The 16477-nt window shown below is 36.8% G+C and overlaps 1 protein-coding gene across 1 annotated transcript; it reads right to left on the reverse strand.

The window, feature by feature from the left end:
- Nucleotides 1-10163: 10163 nt before the first annotated feature.
- On the reverse strand, nucleotides 10164-11509 carry LOC107817887 (uncharacterized). The gene is made up of 4 exons (XM_016643779.2): nucleotides 11303-11509; nucleotides 10912-11110; nucleotides 10464-10867; nucleotides 10164-10358 (listed from the first exon to the last, which is right to left on the reverse strand). Exons 1-4 carry the CDS (start codon nucleotides 11507-11509, stop codon nucleotides 10164-10166), a joined length of 1005 nt encoding a protein of 334 aa, XP_016499265.2.
- Between the last annotated feature and the right edge of the window lie 4968 nt (nucleotides 11510-16477).

Here is a 16477-nt window from a genome sequence, read left to right on the forward strand (position 1 = left end):
GCCACAAGATCACTTTTCATAAAGACAAGCTACCACCAGAAGGACTAGGTCACAATAGGGTACTACATATTACACTGCAGTTTGAGGAAAAGTTCATTGCCAAAGTCCTGATAGAAGGGGGTTCGAGTCTTAACATATGTCCATTAACTACTCTGAAAAGAATGGGTAAAGGCATGTACGAGATACGAGCAGGAAGTATGAATGTGAAAGCATTTGATGGGTCTCAAAGGGCCACAATTGGGGAAACCAACCTCAACCTGCAGATGGGTCCAACCTGGTTTGATGTTGAATTTCAAGTGTTGGACATATTTTCCACCTACAACCTCATTATTTAGACCGTGGAGAAGGGAGCTGTTCTCAAGAACTGGACTGCTGCACCATCAAGGGCCCATCGAGCTCCTGGGTAGCCTGGCAATTAGCATCATTTATTTTAAAAGCAATTTTTATGAGCATTTAAGACATTTTTAGTATTTTGTTTTAAGCATGTTTTGTTTTGCAATAATTGCTCGGGTCATCGAGCCGTACCTGTTTGACATTTTCAAGATTTATCTAAATGCATTGTTGTTTTTAATATTTATTATTATTCTTTACGTTCTTTTTTCGCTACAACATTATTATTATTACCTATCCTGATGAACTTACGAATGTGACATGTAATGAGACAATGCAATATAAGGATAATGATTTAGAGGATCTGGAAGAGGATATAATGCCCGGGGAAATTGTCAAAGAAGTGGAAAACTTTGAAAACAAGACTAAGTCCAATTTAGATGAGACTGAAACAGTTAATTTAGGAGACTTCGAAACAGTTAAGAAAATTCAACCCAATGTGTCCGCCGTTAAAGCAGAAGCTCAGAAAGTTCAAGCCAGATATGAGTTTGAAGATCAAAGAAGAAGTCACCAAGCAGATCAAAGCTAAGGTTCTCAGAGTGGTTGAATATCCAACTTGGTTGGCTAACATCGTGCTAGTTCCGAAGAAGGATGGGAAAGTCAGAGTATGTGTCGATTATCGTGACCTAAACAAAGCAAGCCCCAAAGATAATTTCCCGTTACCCAACATACACATACTGATCGACAACTGCGCCAAGCATGAACTCCAATCCTTTGTGGATTGCTTCGCAGGATATCATCAGATCTGGATGGATGAAGAGGATGCCGAAAAGACAACTTTTATCACACCAAGGGGGGTGTACTACTATAAAATGATGTCGTTTGGTCTGAAGAATGCTGGGGCCACTTATATGATGAGGGCCATGACAACTATTTTTCACGACATGATACACAAGGAGATAGAGGTATATGTGGATGACGTCATCATCAAATCCAAGAAAAGTACATATCACATAGCAGACTTGAGGAAATTCTTTGATCGGTTTTGAAGGTATTTGAAATTGAATCCCGCAAAATGTGCCTTCAGGGTCCCCGCAGGAAAATTATTAGGACTCATCGTCAGTTGCCGAGGAATTGAGCTAGACCCATCAAAGTCAAGGCTATCCAGGATTTTCCACCTCCAAAGAACAAGAAAGACGTGATGATTTTCTTGGGACATCTTAATTATATCAGCCGCTTCATAGCACAATCAACCGTGATCTATGAGCCGATTTTCAAAATGTTAAAGAAGGATGCCGCAACTAATTGGACTAAAGACTGCCAGAACGCTTTTGTTAGAATCAAAGAATATTTGTCCACACCGCCAGTCCAGGTCCCGCCAGAACCTGGTAGACCACCGCTAATCTATCTCTCCGTATTAGATGGGGTTTTCGGTTGTGTCTTGGGACAACATGACGAGACGGGAAGGAAAGAACAAGCCATATACTATTTCAGTAAGAAGTTCACACCCTACGAAGCACGATATTCTTTGTTGGAACACACCTATTGTGCTTTGAGCTGGATAGCCCAGAAACTGAGGCACTACTTTTGTGCCTATACCACATATCTCATATCAAGGATGGATCCTCTGAAGTACATCTTCTAGAAACCCATGCATACAGGGAAGTTGGCAAAATGGCATATATTGTTGAGTGAATTCGACATCATCTATGTGACTCAGAAGGCGGTTAAGGGACAAGCATTAGCGGATCATCTTGCGAAAAATACTGTAGGAGGAGAATATGAACCACTAAAAATGTATTTTCTTGATGAAGAAGTATCATTCGTAGGAGAAGATATCACCGAAGCCTACGACGGGTGGAGAATGTTTTTCGATGGAGCCGCAAACTTCAAAGGAGTGGGTATTGGAGCTGTTTTGATGTCAGAAATAGGTCAACATTATCCGATATCCGCAAAACTCAGATTTTCGTGCACCAATAATATGGCAGAATATGAGGCTTGCATATTGGGGCTCAATTTGGTTGTTGACATGAATATCTAGGAATTACTAGTAATTGGTGATTCAGATCTTCTGGTACATCAGGTGCAGGAAGAATGGGCTACAAAGAATACCAAGATATTAGCATATCTATATCATGTGCAAGAGATGATGATGAGGTTCACGAAGATAGAGTTTAGGCATGTCCCAAGAATCCAGAATGAGTTCGCATACGCATTGGCCACTTTGTCCTCCATGATACAGCATCCGGACAAGAATTTCATCGACCCCATTCCGGTAAGGATTCATAATCAGCCAGCTTACTGTGCTCATGTTGAAGAAGAAGCAGACGGGAATCCATAGTTCCATGATATCAAAGAGTACTTGGCAAAAGGAGAGTACCTGGAGCATGCAAATCATACTAAAAACGCACGCTCCGAAGATTGTCCGACCATTTCTTCCAAAGTGGAGGAATTATGTACAGAAGGACTCCAGACTTAGGATTATTACGGGGTGTTGACGCCAAGGAAGCTTCCAAGCTGCTCGAAGATATTCACTCTGAAACTTGCGGACTACACATGAATGGTTTTGTTTTAGCCAAGAAGATACTGAGGGCAGGTTATTTTTGGATGACTATGGAAACAGACTGCATCAGGTATGTCCAGAAATGTCATCAGTGCCAAATACATGCATATATGATACGGGTGCCGCCAAATGAACTCAATGTAACGAGTGCACCTTGGCCTTTTGCCGCTTGGGAAATGGACGTCATTGTACCAATCGAGCCCGCCGCTTCAAACGGGCATAGGTTCATTTTAGTGGCCATAGAATACTTCACAAAAATGGTCGAAGTTGCATCCTACAAAGCTGTAACCAAGAAAGTCGTCGCAGATTTTGTCAGAGATCGTATTGTTTGCCGATTCGGGGTTCCAGAGTCCATCATCACCGATAACGCCGCCAATCTCAACAGTGACCTAATGAAATCTATGTGTGAGACCTTAAAAATGAAGCACAAGAATTTCACAACATACATGCCTCAAATGAATGGAGTCGTGGAGGCCGCAAACAAGAATATCAAGGAAATACTGAGGAAGATGGTAGACAACCACAAGCAATGGCACGAGAGGTTACCATTTTCCTTATTGGGGTACCGGACCACAGTCCGCATGTCAACCGGGGCAATTCCTTACCTATTGGTCTACGGTACTGAAGGCGTCATTCCCGCCGAGGTAGAAATTCCCTCCCTGAGAATTATACTGGAAGTTGAACTCAGTGATGCTGAGTGGGTAAGAAGTCGCTATGAACAATTAGCTCTCATTGACGGGAAAAGGATGAATGCAGTGTGTCATGGTCAACTTTATCATAACAGAATGTCTAGAGCTTTCAACAAAAGGGTCAAACCTAGATAGTTCGCATCGGGGTAGATGGTGCTGAAATGAATCTTTTCACATCAGGATGAAGCCAAAAGAAAATTCTCACCCAACTGGAAAGGACCCTATATGGTTCACAGAGTACTAACAGGAGGAGAACTCATACTCGCAGAAATGGATGGAGAGATTTGGCCAAAGCCTATCAACTCAGATGTAATCAAAAGATACTATGTTTAAAGTTGTTTGCATTTATGAAATTGATGTAACTGAACTACACTTGACCTGATTCCCGTTTAAGAGGGGATACGTAGGCAGCCATGTGGGTTCGGTCACAATTCAATAAAATTCTCATTTTTTCCACAATCAAAAACTGGGGCAGAACTTTGAGGAGGACCCTCAAAATTCTGGGGTAAGCTCAGCCAACGTCACCGTGTGCGGAATATCTAGAAAATAGTCTGAATAACTGGGGCAAAATTTTGAGAGGACCCTCAAAATTCTATGGCAAGAAGGTTGCAATGTCTCTGATAATGTCATAGTTACCGGTTCGTCTAATTTATTTAATATTACTGTGTTGTAAATAACTATGCATACATATTTTACAGAAAGTTTTATTTTTAGCCAGATGCTACCCATGGTAACTCGAGCAGGATTTCAATGCAGAGCAAAGCAAAGCAAGAAGGCGGAGGCCAAACTGACCTCCCTGTAAAACTCACAATTTTCCTTTGGATACAGGAACAAGGAATAGCCGCGAGTACGTGCTCACCTTAGAATCACTATCTTCATAACAACAAAGCTACCAAATGCAAACATATCTCCAGCTAAGAAATACTATGCTATCACTTATTATCTATTCATTGCATGAGACTAAGCATTGTCTCCATTTTGCATGAGGCTAAGCTCTGCCTCCTCAATTTCACAAGGCTAATCTCTGCCTTTCCTATTGCCTGAGACTAAGAATTGTTTCCCATCTTGCATGAGGCCAGGCCCTGCCTCCTCAATTGCACAAGGCTAAGCTATGCCTTTCCTATTGCATGAGACTAAGCATTGTCTCCCATTTTGCATGAGGCTAAGCCCTGCCTCCTTAATTGCATAAGGCTAAGATCTGCCTTTCCTATTGCATGAGACTAAGCATTGTCTCCCATCTTCCATGAGGCTAAGCCCTACCTCCTTAATTGTAGCTCTGCCTTTCCTATTGCACTAGACTAATCATTGTCTCCATCTTGCATGAGGCTAAGCCATGCCTCCTTAATTGCATAATGCTAAGACCTACCTTTCTTATTGCACGAGACTAAGCATTGTCTCCAATCCTGCATGAGACTAAGCATTGTCTCCAACCTTGTATAAGACTAAGCATTGTCTCCAATATTGCACAAGACTAAGCCTTGTCTCTCCTTGCATAACCACAAATGTTGCGCTGTCCAAAACCTTGCATCATTCTCTTCTCTCGGGGCTAAGCTCTGCCCCCGGTTCTACACAAGACTAAGCTCTATCTTATTTCATCGCAAGCATCATGTCTTTGCATCTCATGGGCTGAAGCATAGCCAAAGTTTCCGAAGGCGTCATAGTCCGAAGGCATCATCCTCATACCCGGAAGACACCATGTCGTGGCCTGAGGATCTCTCAATATCGTACATTATTATTCAAAGGAATCATAATTCGGAGGCACCATCTTCATAGCCCGAGAACATCATTTCATGGCCTGCGAATCCCCTATCTCATAATTCATGGCCCGGGACATCACGATCTAAGGACATCATCCTCACCGTCCAAAGACGATCTCCATAGTCCAGAGGGAATTTGCATCATGCTTAAATTTATGCAATAATCTATATGTATTTGTATGCATCATATTTTGAGTTTGCAGGTGATCCAAGAAGTAACCGTTCTCTTAACTGGAGCAATCTTCGCTCCGGTTTCCATTCAACGTTCATGTCCAGCAATTATTTCAAAGGTAACCAACCACCGTCTGTTACCCATTTCCATCTGATAACCATTCAATTATCCATAACCATTACCAGATACATCCGTTTACAATCCCGATATCGTCTTATCCAGAATAGCTTGTCCGTTCTTACAATAACTCCATCGGTTTATTCCACCGTTGAATCTAGAACTACACATGGCCCGATTCCTGTAAAACCAGGGATATGTAGGCATCTCAGAAACCAGTTTCTTTCAAAATCACCTTGTTCAGTCAAAATTGATCATCCTTCCAAATAGTGCATATGCATCATCATTTGATTTACAAGCATACACGAGTATTTTTCATAATTTTTAAAGACTTTAAATCAATTTATTTCTGTATTTTTATTATATAAATATCTAATAATTACCCTCCAAATTATTTTTATGATGATTTAATCATCTAAACTTATCATTTATACCAATATGAGGTTTTAAATATTTTCAGGGCATTTCTTATAATTACATTTGCATTTTTCAGGGCTAAATTGCACATTTTGCAATAATAGCCCATATGCATGTATAATTACATTATTTATGCAAAAAATAATTTTTTTTATATTTTTATAATGTTAAATAATTGTTTTTAATCATTTTCATGCACAAATGATATTTTTGTTATTTATTTATTATTTTTTATAAAGTAGTTTTTTGTTAAAATTGGGTATTTAAAAGCTGTCCCTAATTTCATCCTAATTTTGGACCTAAACTACCACAGCCTCAGCCCAATAATACCTGAGCCCAAACCAAATGACTCCCCAGCCCAACCAATTAATTAACCCGACCCAACCCTTCTCAAATCTCAGCCGTTGATCAAAAATAATAACGGCTCACAATGCCTTCCCCCTTTCCTTATATCACTCGACCCCAAACCCTAACCCCATTCCCTGAAAAACCGCTGCCTCTCCACTCCCCCCCCTGAAGAACCCTAACCCATCTCCTCGCATAAACCCCTCTCCTAATCCCTCTTCTTATGGGATTTTCTTCCCATTCACTTACCATATCCATATATTTCCATTACCGGGTGATTCTCTATGGTATTACCTAGTACTTGCCTAAACATGGCAAGTACTCTTACTTTGATTCTGTCCGATTGACTTCCACCTCTTGAATCTGGATGATATTCCGTCCACACACGTTTATTCTACACCGTGTGAGTCTGATTTGTTCATATTTTGTTGATTCGTATTTAACCCTAAAGCTAAGGTTTATAGATTTTCTTTGATTCGAACCAAAATTGGTTCAAGCCTTTGATTTTAAGTGTTATCTAGTCTATATTCGACCTATTATGTGTAAATTTGTTTGTCTCTGCCGATTCTTTTTTACTTACCCTAAAATTAGGGTTTTAGATTCTTTTAAATCGAACCAAATCTGGTTCGATTCTTGGATTTTGAATAGTATTCATGTCTATGTTCATCTTATTCTATGCAGCATGTGATTTTATTTCTGCCGATTTGTGTACTTTACCTAAAATTAGGGTTTTAAATTTTCTCCTTTCCCTACTGATTTTGACTGCTTTCCTTTATAGTGTTTGACTGAAGATTTTCCATGTTTATGTGTTCAATTCCTACACTATATAAACTCCTCCCCATTCCCTTTTGAGACAGACTGGAATCGTGAATGTTTACTTAAAATTGAATTTATCGCTCTTTGTTCTCTAAATAATCTTGTTCTATATTCTGGTTCCTGGCCGGCTGAAAGCCAAGGCCAGAAATTTTGGGTTCTTGCTACTGTGGACTTTGTTCTTTCTTGGTTTTCGCTTAACTGCTGAGTTGCTGAACTTTTGTCACTCCATTCTTATTTACCTGTTATTTGCATATGTTTTTGATTCTGAAGATTATAGTATAATGTGTTTTCTGGGCTATTCCTGTATGCGATCCTGATTGCTTTACTTTAATTTTTGGTCTCTCTAATCTTCACTTCATTATATTGGTAATTTGAAATGTGCCTAAGCCTAATTCGAGTAATCAAGATTCTCTTAATTTTGTTTAGCCAATATGTTATTGCTTGACATCTCTTTGGTGTTTAATCCTTCTTAAGGTTGTCCATTCTGTTATTCGAATATGCTCCATATGCATAATTTGAACTTCCTTTAGATTAACTAGTCTATTAGGTCAGATTTGAATGCTTACGCTTACTGACATGAGTTTATCTTCCCTTTCTGTTCTGAATCTCTATAATGGCAATCTTGCATAGGTAGTATGTTTTAATTCTATGTCAAGATCATGTTCTATCAATCATGACTAGTTCTCAATTAATATACCCCTTAGCACGTTTTGGCTCACTTGATCCACCAGTATGTTGTCATAATTTGTGCTTCCTTACTATGTCTAAATACTGTTCTTCTACCTGATGTGAACTTAACATGGCTATTTTGTGACACTAGCATCTGTATTTAATATAATTCGGACCTGTTCCCTGTTATGAGTCTGTGTACTCCAATCCTGCAAACTTTTTTGTTAATGTGTAACTACTTATGCACTAGGTGTTGTTCTTCTAAATCTTGCTAAATGTGTTCTTAAAACCTGAAGCCTGTTTGATTATTTGCTTTATGTGCCCAACTTGACTATTTTTGTACCCTTCAGTTTTGTCCCTCAGCTATTGTCCACTCTCCCTCATTATCACTTATGTTATTCTGAACTCCCTATTCCTAGCCTGCTGAAAGCCAAGGCTATCAAGGCTCTTGCCACTAACCTCCCTAGTATGAGCACTGCTCAGGGTTTATTTGAGACCCTTGTGAACTCTGACATAATAGGATTTGGTCCCTAATCTTTCCTCTGAACTTTCTCTGTTAAACCATTTAGTGTGAGCACTGCCCTGGGTTCTTGAAGCCCTTGGGAACTCTGACACACTAGGGCCTTGGTTCTATATGCTCAACTCTGTTTTGTGCCCACTAGGTGAATCACTCAATTCCTGGCTGCCTTATGTCCATGAAGATGTAATTTTGGATTGTTATGAACTATGAGAATGAAGGCCCGGCCTGGCCAGGTGTATCTTTGGGCTTGCTGTAGGCTCCCTATAGCTATTCTACTTTATAATTTATTCTATTCATTTTGGGTCTATAATAATTCTTGTAATGACATTTTGGGGTATTAGTAAAAGTGGGAAAGGGGGTTTATCTTACACTTACATTAAAGCTGGTAAAAATCCTTCCTATAAGTTCGTTACTTAGCTAAAATGTGTTATTATGCTCAAACATGTTCAGTTGTCATGTGTTATAAATCATGCCTATAGGTATTCTATTTTGCTCAAAACATGTTACTTTTCAATTATTATAGAAATCTTGCCTATAGGTATCCTATTATGCTCAAACATGTTCTATTATTATGTGTTAGCAATCTTGCCTATAAGTTCTTCATTTGGTTCAAATGTGTTCTACTTCTACTTGCTAGAAACCATGCCTATAGGATATTGAATGATGAATGTCTCAATGTGCGCATAGGACTCTGTTTACATGCGGCTTAATCTATAGATTTAGAAGCCATGCCTATAGGATCTAAAAATTAGTTTTAACTATAGAAATCATGTCTATCGGGTTTGAATCAGTCTTAATTACCGCCTTGCTCATTTCTTCAACACTGTGCTAATCATCACTATTAGATACCATGTCTATAGGACTTGATTAAGCAGTTCTGAACATATTCTTATGATTGTCATTGTCAGTTGCTGCGAGAATCACTTAGGCATTATGACTATAGATTTAATCTCTTATGCTTGTAATCAGTAGGCAACTACGTATGCTGTAAAAAATTGTATTAAAAGGAAAAGGCTTGTAAAACTGCTTGCTTATGAAATCTGGAATCACATAGAGATCTTGCCTATAGGATTCTACAAACTTATTAAAATCTGTAACTGTCAATATGAATCAGTTTGCGTGCGTCTGTTGTTTAAGTGCGGAGGATAACTTGAGCCCTTATATGCTTATACGTGAAAGTCCAAATTGTTTTGCATGTCGTCTAGTCTTTTCTCCTTTTGAGCAACCTAAGTTAAAGTCTAGAACCACTTTGCGATAGAGGTCCAAATGTCTCCTGGACCATAGGCATGGGAAGAGTAGTGCACGCATAGGGCACGATTCAGAATCAACTAGTGTGTTTTAGGTAAACAACTTAAAGATAGTAATCGGGTAGCAGGAGATAATAGTCTTTGCCCGCTGAATAATACGAGTAACACCCCACCTCGAGGGAGTTACGAAGTATTATTTATGTTGCAGGGGGGTGATCCTTTAGGCTAAAACACTTAGGACCCCCCTCCCCCACTTTTGTTTAAAAGTCAATCATTTTTATTTGACCAATTTTTGTCTCTTCTTGTTTAGACTAATTAATATAATTCGAGTTCGGTTGGGACCCACCGTTGTGGACCTCGAAGAGTGCTAGCACCTCTCATCGAGGTAATTTGAGCTCTTACCCGATTTTTGGTGACACAACTGGTTAATCCAGAGTTATCTGCATAATAGGTACCCTAACGCACCTTAATTCGTTAGGTGGTGACTCTCTCTCTTTTAACACCCTTCCTTAAAAGAATTGTCACTTGTCGAAGCCCGATTTTGCGAGAAAAAGGGGCGCGATAGGGGTATGGTCTGAGATTAAAGGTACATCATACTCCATTACTACATGACCCCATTGCATCATCCAATCATGATTGCCAAATGCTCTATCAAGCCTGCTACATATTCTATCACTACTCTGTTGTTTGTTTGTCCATGTGTAGTATTCCCCTTTCTAGCAAACTTCATTTAGTAATAGGTCAAGCATACATTTAGTAAAGTCTCGTGTTGTTGCATATTGGACATGATTCTCAAAAAGTCTATCACGTGGATATAATACCACATTAAAATACTCACAAATCAACCATGGTATAGTTACGCCTTGTGCTATTTCTTTCAGTGCATCCCATAAGGTTCTCATTTGTTCACATGTGTTATAACCATAGATAACAGTTAGAACACATGTTATACCAGTTGATTTCATAGTAATCTGATAGTGTAAAAGTTGTGTATCCTCTCTCAGTTTATCAACAATATAGATGCTAGTATCCCACAACATCCAGATTCTGCCATTACTAGCACTATGATAGTTGTTTTGAAGTCCCCAATTTGGAGCAACTACATTAGAACCATTATGAGCTTTATGCTCTTTCACTCTAGTTTCAGTCAGGCCTGCTAGTGTAATGTATTTTTCCCTTAGATACTTCCTCAGTTCCTTCTGTTTATACCTCTTATTTGCACCCCCTACATTCCAGACAAGCCAATTCATAGAGTAAGGTTGAGCCCACCTTCTTTGTCAGGAGGTGCTGATTTTGATCCTCTATAACCTCTATGTAACGATTCAAACCCATTCTTGGTTGGTACTGAACATATGACAGGAAAGTCTTGCAAGCTTAGTTCCGGTATATCGTATACTACTTTCCCTTTGTTATGAGTGGTTTCTACAACCTTTATTCCACTTGAGGATGGCATAATGGAGTGTTGTTTCTGTAGCAATGCATTTTCCTTCTATACTTGTCCACCACCTTCAATATATTTGTCATTTGTTTCTTTGTACTGGGACACCTCTTGTTCTATATTCTATTATGTATCTTTATTAGAGGCTCTTTGTTGTCCAATTGCTTGATCTTTGGTTACCTAGTTCTGGGTAGTTTTCCTTTCTCCCCCTTGCTGTTTTACCTGATCTGCTTGTTGTGCATCATTTCTTCTTTGTGCAGGTGGACAAACATGGCCAATTACTTGGCATTTGTTGCAAAATAATGGCTTCCAATCGTACCTCACTACTTGTTGAAAGGATCTCCCTTTAGGGTCGATGACTTCTATTTCCTCTGGCAAAGGTTTTGTCACATTAACTTCTACTAGCATTCGAGCAAAAGAGATTCGCATCTGTTTAGCTATGCATTCGTCCGCATAGATAGGATTACCTATAACACTGGCAATCCTATTCAAGGAGTTACTCCCTCAACAATTCATTGGTAATTTTTGGAATTTCACCCACAAAGGTATTTCAGTTGGGAATTCCTTATCAAAGTCGAAATATGTTGTTCAAGGCTTCAAAATGATCGGTCGATTATTGATAGTATAAGGGCCAAAATATATGATTTCGTGCATGTTAGTTGTGGTTTGGAATTTGATGATATAATATCCTTCATCATGCATAAAAAAATCAAGACTTGCAATGTTGTTCCATTTCTGATCAATATAACGACGCATAGCATTGTAACCTGGGCAATCCCTAATTACATAGGCAATTAGGGCTCCCCTCCATTTTTCAGTCTCACATTCCACTTCCTCCTTTTCCAGTTGAATCACTGTTTTGCCATTAACTATTTAAGGTTCGATATAGAAGAGATCCATACTATTTTCTACTGCTCTGTTCTTAGCAAACAATTTCGCCCATTATTGTGCTAGTTGTTGTTGTGCTGGTTCAACGATCTCAAATTTTTGCTTCAGTACTGTTCCATTTGTTTCCTACACCACATCCTCAATCGTTAAACTATTGTGTGCAATTGCGTGCAATTGCTTCTTCTACGACATCATTCCGCTTTTCAATTGCTGGATCTGGACTTAATTGAAGTTTCTTAGCTACTCCAGTTGGTTTCGAAGATGGCCCAGTCTCGTTAGGGTTTCTCAATTTCACTCAGATGAATTGGTGTAATTAGCTATGTTTCCTCCCTTGTTGTTTCATGTTGCATGCGTGCTCCGACAGAACTTCCAAAGGTAACTAGGGGAACTTTCTTGGTCCTTCCACCGCGGCCTCGCCCTCGCCCTCCTACCATGGCTATCCACACCGGCGCTGGTTAACTAACTTGCGCCGAGAGCATGAGAAGTGAGCTTTTTCAAGTGCCTTGCCTTTCATCCTCACTAGAGTAGTTGTTGAATGAGGTTAAACTTATTATGTTTGCTAATCCTAAGTTGTTGGAATTTGATATATGTTAAACTTTTTTTTGTTTTGAAATTGTGTTATATTTATGGTCCCAATTTACTTGTTTTAGTAGTATATCAGCTTGTTATTTCATATAGCATATTGTTTATTTTTTAGTTAGAATTGATAGATTAGTTTTGTCAAACATTTGAATAATGTTAAGACGTTATATTTATAAATATTAATTTATTTTATGAAACATGTTTTCCATGATGTTCTTACAAAGCGTATGTTTTTTTGTTTTATAATTAATTACACTAAATATTATTAATTTTAAAAAAATATATCAATTATTTTTATAATATAAGTTATAAATATAAGATTACTAATTAATGTATACTCAAGAAACAATATGCATCTTAAATACCAAATCTAATATCATTTATACTTATAAAAAAATATTTATATGCATATATTTATTTATATTAACTTTTAAGATTTGATAATTACTTTATTTATAATTTAATCTAATTGAGTAATTACACTTGTAATTTCATTGTAATTACTTTATGACAAACAAACATGTCGTCGTAATTATTATATTGTGTAATTACTAGACTGTGTAATAACACACCAATTCCAATTACCGGGTGACTTTCCAAACAGACCCTAATGTTTCTCCAACACATGCATGTTTATTCTAAAACTAAGAAAGAGCCCATGTGAAATAAGATAAAAAGAGATCAAAATTTGCTTAAAAACCACAGAAGACAACTGAACTACACAGACATAACACTACAAAGAGTGTATATATTAAAACACAAAAGGTTTTCTTTTCCCTTCAAATTCTCCAAAGTTTAAATCTTTCTGAAATATGTGAAAAAGGGTCAAAATTTTGAGAAAAGATAGAACAGTAAAACATGATTTGGTAACAAAAAAACAAGAAAATGAAGGCCGGAAATGGAAGGAAAAAGAAGGGGTCAAAGTTGAATTATGGAGTCAAAGATGTGTTTGAGTCTTGTTGACAAGTTCAGTAGCCATTGAAACTTGCAAGAGAGAGAGAGTTTTAAGATGTCCCCACAAAGAGATGGAGAGAGAGAGGAGAGTGTCAGCTTCAAAAGCACAGTAAAATAATTTTGTGAATACAGAGCTTATCCACAAAGAAATAAAATAAAGCAGGACAAAGAATATTCTTTTCTGAAGGAGAAGAGAGGCTTAAGATTCAGGTATAGAACTAAAAATCCAACGGTTATAAATCTTTATTACAAGGTGTCACAAGGATAGATGACTTGGGCTTACCACTACAGCACACTACAGTCCATGGGTAGCCAACTACACCTTGGTTACTTTTTTTGAACACTTGGTTTCAAGAAAATGGTTTTAACGTTGTGGATATTGAGTGGATTATTGCTAGTATCGTATTTTTGGACAAAAACATAGTTACCCTTCATTGTTAAATATTAATTAAATTCAGCACAAATTACTTTTTCTTTTTATTTGTCTAAGAAGATGCTTACCTATAGTATTAATATTATTTTCGTACTTTCTTATACTTAAATTTCTAGTATTTCATTATTTTTCTTGCTTCATTATCTTATTATCTTGCTGTTATTAATGTTTCTTGTTATTGCTTATTTTTCATTATTGTACTTTTGAATACAAGCAGAAGCAGAAGCAGTTTTGGAGAAATAGAAAAAATAGTTTCTCTCCCAAAACACTTTTTTTGAAAAGCACTTTTGAGAGTTTGGCCAAACACTAATTGATGCTCAGAAGTGCTTTTCAAGTAAATTAGCCAAACACAAACTGTTTTTCACCAAAAATATTTTTTTTTAAAATACTTTTCAAAATAAACTGATTTTTATAGCATGGTCAAATAATCTATCAGTTATTTCTTTGATTTCGATTACTTTATTATCTTGTTGTTGTTAATATTCTTGTTACTGCTTTATTGATAGAGAGCCAGAGACCCGTGAACGTGGATTATCCGGTATTGAGTAGCGGTCTAGCATCCTTACCCCTTCTACTAGTCTAGTTCATTATTAATTATTGTATTTCCTTTTAAAAAGGAAACTACTAAGTTAACCTTCCCGACTCGACTGCCATGGGCCTAAGGTAATATGTCAGCCCAATTGGAGTTAGCATTGCGATTAAACTGTATTCAACTGGGATGAGTGTTCTTAGATAGATTAAACGGAAAAAGGGTCTGAAATGCCCTTAACGTATTAGACATGGCTCAAAAATACCCTCTTTTCATTTATGGGTTTAAATTTGCCCTTAATATTATTTTTAGGCTTAAAAATACCCCTCTCTTAATGGAAAGATGACATGGCATTGATGGACATTTTAACATTAAGGGCAAATTTGAACCCATAGGTGGAAGGAGGATATTTTTGAGCCAATTCTAATACGTTAAGGGCATTTCTGACCCTTTTCCGTTTTAATTAAACATGTAGCATTTATTTAGTCTGGAAAAAAGTGAATTTGTTTTTACTAAAAACTGAAAAAAATAAAAATATTTTTTTCCAGTTTTTACAAAAAAACTACTTTAAAAAAAGATGAAAAATATTTTCTAAAATAATATTTTTGTAAAAACTGGAAAAAAAACTGAAAAGTAATTTTCTAAAGCAGTGTTTTTGTAAAAGCTGAAAAAAAAACATTTACTCTTCTTCTTCCTTCTTTGTTTGTCCATATGCTTTCTGAGTTCATTTTTTTATATATTTTAGTTCTTCTAATGAGTTAGTACATCAAAACTGAAATATTTTCGTTTTTTTTCAGTTTTTAGTAAAAAAAATTTACTTTTTTCAAACTAAATAAATGTTACATGTTTAATTAAAATATCATTTTTCCAGAACTCAGAAAGCCAATCTATTCCTAAATAAATACTACATGTTTAACTAAATAAATGCTACATTTTTCGAGACTAATAAATTTTTTTTTACTAAAAACTAAAAAAAACGAAAATATTTAAGCTTTGATATACTAACTCATTAGAAGAACTAAAATATATGAAAAAATAAACTTAGAAAGCATATGGACAAACAAGGAAGGAAGAAGAAGAGGAAATATATTTTTTCAGCTTTTACAAAAACATTGCTTTAGAAAATTGCTTTTCAATTTTTTTTTCAGTTTTTACAAAAATATTATTTTAGAAAATATTTTTTAGCTTTTTTTAAAGCAATTTTTTTGTAAAAATGGAAAAAAAAATATTTTCATTTTTTTCAATTTTTAGTAAAAAAACAATTCACTTTTTTCCAGACTAAATAAATGCTACATGTTTAATTAAAATGCACATCAATGCCATGCCATCTTTCCGTTAAGAGAGGGGTATTTTTAAGACTAAAAATAATATTGAGGGTAAATTTGAACCCATAGGTGGAAGGAGGGCATTTTTGAGCCATTTCTAATACGTTAAGGACATTTCTGACCATTTTTCGATGATTAAATAATCTTCGATGAGGCTAATGTAACCTTGACTACACACATCTCTTTTCTTTTTCTTTTATAAATTTGCACAACAATAGTAATTGAGCAAGATTAATAAGTACAATAGGCAAAGCGATCATCATCAAAGAAATAAAGATTAGAATTTTCATCAAAGATAATCTTTGCACAAAATAAAATGCAAAGATTAATAAGAAAATCCATAATGAAAACAAGCATGGGTGTGATCAAGCTCGTCTTCTATCATGCTCTCAGCTCACGTTAGCTAAACGTGCGTTGGTTGCGTCCGCCAAAAAAAGTTCCTAAAACGCCGATCTCAATAAATGGAAGCTCAATTAGTAACAATTCTAAAGCTGGAAAGGCAATTCAAGGGCAAGGTCATGAGCTGAAAACGCCAGAACAACAAGGATTAGTTATGACTGGAAGTGATGAGATCACTCCTTTGATTAGCTCGGAGGTTAACAGAAAATTGACTATAAGTACACCAGCTCAAATTGATGAAAGTGGAGCGAGTGTTAATCCTATGGTTGACGGAAGCTCCAATGGAA

Source organism: Nicotiana tabacum, chromosome 11 (assembly GCF_000715075.1).
Source record: "Nicotiana tabacum cultivar K326 chromosome 11, ASM71507v2, whole genome shotgun sequence".
Classification (NCBI taxonomy): domain Eukaryota; kingdom Viridiplantae; phylum Streptophyta; class Magnoliopsida; order Solanales; family Solanaceae; genus Nicotiana; species Nicotiana tabacum.